General features: G+C 41.2%; 1 protein-coding gene across 1 annotated transcript in view; it reads right to left on the reverse strand.

Moving 5' to 3' along the window:
- The window catches only part of ARHGEF4 (Rho guanine nucleotide exchange factor 4), a 397,910-nt gene that overhangs the window by 359,977 nt on the left and 33,104 nt on the right, over positions 1-4,829 (reverse strand). Inside the window, exon 2 of the mRNA XM_019542928.1 lies at positions 2,358-2,393. Within this exon, the coding sequence (XP_019398473.1) occupies positions 2,358-2,393 (36 nt within the window). The remainder of the gene's footprint in view (positions 1-2,357; positions 2,394-4,829) is intronic.

The raw sequence follows: 4,829 nt of genomic DNA on the forward strand, positions 1-4,829 counted from the left end.
ATTACAACCCTCTGGGTCGGTTTCTGGTCCTGCATCCAGTATTGAGCACAGGCAGTGTATGTGTTTCTCATAATCTACCATTTACAAATGCATTCAGTTTCCCTGGGAAAGTTAGAAAGTAATAATGCTGCATATTAGTAAGCGTAGGTGTGCTGATGTACATTTTGAACATGTTCAAGAACATTTCTTGAACATTGCCAGAAATCAGTGCAAATAAATCAGTTCTCAAGACAGGTCATTCCTGGTTTCTTTCAGCCTGGAATTGCAGCTGAAGCACATTCACATTCAGCACTTGCTCACTGCACCTATGACATCCAATATGAAAAATTCAGCAATAAGCAGCTTTCTTTGTGGATGGATCTATGCTACCTGGAGGGAGGACCTGGGCAGGCCAGGGGACAGAGGCTTTGCTGACTCTTCTCGGTGACAGCCAAGGAGCGGGGCCAGCCTGGCACTCAGGCAGACCACACAAGCTATGGCCGTGACTAGAGCACTGCTCTGTGGGGAGGGAGGAGCAGGGTGCCACAAAGTCCCCTGAGCTGCCAGTGGAAGCATCTAAACAGGAGTCATGATAGTATCTGGTACAGATATTCATTACAGTGCTCTAAACTACAAAAGTGAAGTCTAATACCATATCCATCTAGGGATTCATCATTCTTATAGCACTGTTTGGGCTTCTGTACCTGGCCCAGATTACTAATGCAGTGGGAATGCAATCTTAATTAGAAACTCTTCAGCTGCTGCAGAAATTGCCTTGCTAATCACATTTCTCTGGATAAGTAGTGTTGTTTCACCGTGTGGCTGTTACTCAAGCTAGGTCAGCTCCAGTAGAACAACTCAAGTTAATACACTGCAACATTTAACTCAGTGAAGACCGGGATTTTATTCTCTCATGCATCTCCCAGCTACTTGTTCTGCAAGAAGAACAATTGGAAAGCACTCTGTCTTAGAGGCAGAGTTTCTCCCAATCCTCCCCTCTTGTTTTAGAGAAGAGGAAGTTATTATATGCCATACCAGGATGCAGTATACTCACTGCTGGAAACACAGCATATTGGCACAGTTGGGATACCACTGGGCATGCCTTCCTATCCATTTGCTCTTGGGTAATACAGAAAATCCAGCTTCTGTTCTCACCTTCTGTGCCCAAGACCATGATCTGAGCAAGTCTAACACAGCTACAAATGGGACGTAGTTTATTCTTCTGCGTAGCCACATAAGACAATGACCCAATATAAGCCTCTTCAGTTACATATGACCATAAGTAAAATCTAACATGTACTTCAATGGATGTTAACTTACAGCTCACAATAAAAAATTCCTAGAAATTAGCTGTACAGGCTCAGATATAAACAAGTACATAGGTTTGGGGAAGGCATGTGTGTTGTTTATTGAAGACTGATTTTAAAAAAGAATCTGCCTTTATATCTGAGAACAGACTACTCCATTCTCCAATAAGATCATTTCATTCTGGTTCTTTGTACAATATGGGTTGTGTTTAGAGAGGTGCATGCATGGAAAGTAAAAGGAAGAAACTAGATAATTAAATTCATACAGATGGAGCAACTTCCAGAGATAATCAATGGCTACATAATAAGCAGCCGACTGTGGTGAATATTGATTAGCCAGTGCTGGCAGGGCCCTACTCAAGGGAGGTCAGCACTGCTGCCAGCTGCCTTGTGAGAGGACAAAAGACACCCCAACGAAAGGCAACTTATAAATAGTGCATTTATATGGGCCCACAGTGGGAAAAGAAGTTTGACTTCAGGACAAAAGCATCAACAGCCCTTTTGCTCTTGTTAATAAACTACTGCTGTAAATTATGAAATCCAAGTGAAAAAAAGAACACCCCCCACAAAAAAACCAAAACAAAACACTGCCCTGGTTGAATTATTTAACCTGAAAACTATTGCTTACAATGTCTACTTGTGATTTTTGGGTTCACTGGAGAATCTTATTCACTGAAATTCTCCCTGCTTTGTAGGAAACCAAATGTTTTCTTAACAATCAACATTCCTGTCTTTTGTTCAACATCAGTTGTATGCTTAGGGAACATCTCCATGGCATGATGTAGCACTGTACAGAGTTATCCTGGATAGCTTGGGTGCCAGCAGTGATTTAGCCAGGTTAGCAGAGTGCTCTGCCTGAGATAATATACACTACATTGCCCATACGGGCATACCCTGAGTGCTCACTGACCAAGGAAATTATTTTAAAACAAACTAAAAGATCCCATCTTTCCTAAAACTGCTTAGCTAAACAATCCTACTGCTATAGGCATAGCATAGCACCAGCAGACACAAACCAGACTATATATGATAGCGTGTTGAATCATTATGGAACTAAAAAAGGAATCCTACCTTATTAGAAGCTGACAGTCTTTTCTCACAGGCTTTCTGTGGAGAGAGAAATTGAAAAGTTAGGAGAAAGGGATCTGGTAATAGTGTTCTACCAAAGGTGAAGGGGAGGGGGTGGGGAGGGAAGGGGCTCTCAGTTCAGTCCTGGCGTAACTCACCCAACTTCAAATGAAGCCACAGCAGGACAAACTTGGCCCTGTGTCTTTGCCAAGGAGAACAACAGTAGCCAGCCAAATGCAGCTGCTTTCACATTTCTTCAATGAATCTGTTCATTCTACTCTTGTGATACAGCGGCCATAAACAAAGGCTCCTCATGATGTCTCATTGTGTTATGCATAATTATACAGTATAGACTTCATAAATATACATACTTCAGAGAACCTAACTTACTCAGGCTACTTCTGCGGCGGGTTTAGTACAGGACGAACAGTGACAACAGTGAGAACAAAAAAGGAGGAAAAAAACCCTAATGGCTGCTTGGAGAGGCAGTTGGGGATGTTTTATATAAACACATTGTTAAAAAAAGGAACCAACATGAACTGTGCCAAGCAGCATGAACCCAGTCACTTTGCATGTGTTTTCCAATTTTACCACCCTTTCATTTTTAGATTTCAAGTTCTTTGAGATGAAAACGGTATCTTCTTACATATGTACAGCACACAGCAGCTGCAAAGTGGATTGTGGCTTTGGATGCTACCATAATAGGACCCCAAAGCATGGTGTTTGGATAAGCACCACTCCTCCTGGACCACAGGTTGAGAGACACTCCGTTTGCTCAAGTGCCCCCATGAGATCCAAAGGGATGTTTCTCAGGAAACTCCACAAGGGAACCTCAGAATATTCCATTTCCTCTGGCCCTTTTAAAAGACTTTGCTGCAAGGCAAGGGAATTGGTTTGTGTGATTTAATATCATGGGGCACCTTATGTTCACTTTTCGTGCAACAGAAATTCTTCAGATCTCTGAATGCTAATTCTGTAGGACAGCAGGCACAAGTTTCAGCAAGGTCACAAGTGAAGAGCCTGAACTACAGACTCATGTTAGATCAGTGTAAGTAAAGTGTCATTCCACTGAAGTCACTCGAGACCCACCTGTGAATGTGACTAGAGAAAAAGCTAGTATCGAATTGGAATTGAATTTGATTTTCAAGGATTGTGTCAAGTCAGGTGTGCATAGGCTCTTTTAGTTCTTTGAAGGCTACTGTTTAACCTACCACACTGAACAATCTCACTTACTTTGCCAGATAAGTTTATGAACTCTTAGGATTATGACAGTTTAGAGAGCTTTAGAGAAGTCCACAATCTGCCAGGCTCACAAAGAATAATTTTGACAGAACCAGTTGCTTCAGTTTTCATGGAACCATTAGCAAAAAGTGTTATTCAAATGAACAAGAGCTGTAGGATGGGGCCTCTATTGCATAACTTCAAAGATATCAATAAATAGTAGTATGTACTAGGTTTCACTGAAGGCTGGTTAACAAACAACTTCGAAGTGTGTAAATCAAGACAGTTTAGATAGCTTAACAGGCATGGAAGATTTCTAAAGCAAAACAAAAAACCCAGACTCCACTTCTTGTCAATACTGTTCAGTGTCTGAGCAATAATGAGACTCCTTTGTTAGGAAGATTGGTTCTATTCTTTTCTGAGGGTATTTGATAAGGTGAGCACAAGGAAAAACAAAACAAAACACCAAGCTCATGGCATTCAGGGACTTAAGAGGCTTCCGCAGCTCCATAATCACAGTTAAACTGCTACACCTGTCTTTGGAGGAATTTGCACAGAATATATTGCCTATGATACAGTACCTGGAATAATGCATGCCTGTGTCCAGCATTAGGGTAGCAGCCGGTGGAAATAGTGAGAAAGTGACAAGAATAAGAACCCCTCCATCCCCTGCCCAAGGATTATGTCTAATACCATCATCCTCACCCAACCTTTCTCCAATTTCCAAAGTCTTACACAGCAAATAATATTCCCAGGCACTCTAAGCACAGTTAGCTCTAGTTACAGTTTCTAGGTAACCGTCCAGCCCCTACAGTCCTTGCTGAAACAGTTGGTATTTAGAGGTACTTCCTTTCATTCTTCTATATGGCATAACCATTGCAGCAATGCTTTTAGGCCCACTTATCTTATTTATGAGTTTATATTTAAAGGAGGGACAAATACTAAGAGGCAGAGAAGAGAAAAGCATCAAGTGATTTGACCAGAAATTACTTTTGAGGTTGTAAGTGCATGGCTGTTCCCTTCATCAGATGTAAGCTCTCACAGCTCTCACCTTATGCAGTAAATTATGTTTTGCTATTGTTTTATAGGAACACAATGTGGAAGGTATCACTATTAGAACACAGTTTTGTAAAAATCTAAAAAATGTTTTGAATAATATTCAATAGCACGTAGCTCTTACATAGTCCTTCTCATCAGTAAGTCTCAAAGCAGTTTGTAAAAGGGAGACTGGTATCATTAACCCCAACATTGTAA

Source organism: Crocodylus porosus, unplaced genomic scaffold, assembly GCF_001723895.1.
Source record: "Crocodylus porosus isolate Cpor-Errol unplaced genomic scaffold, CroPor_comp1, whole genome shotgun sequence".
Taxonomy (NCBI): Eukaryota; Metazoa; Chordata; order Crocodylia; family Crocodylidae; genus Crocodylus; species Crocodylus porosus.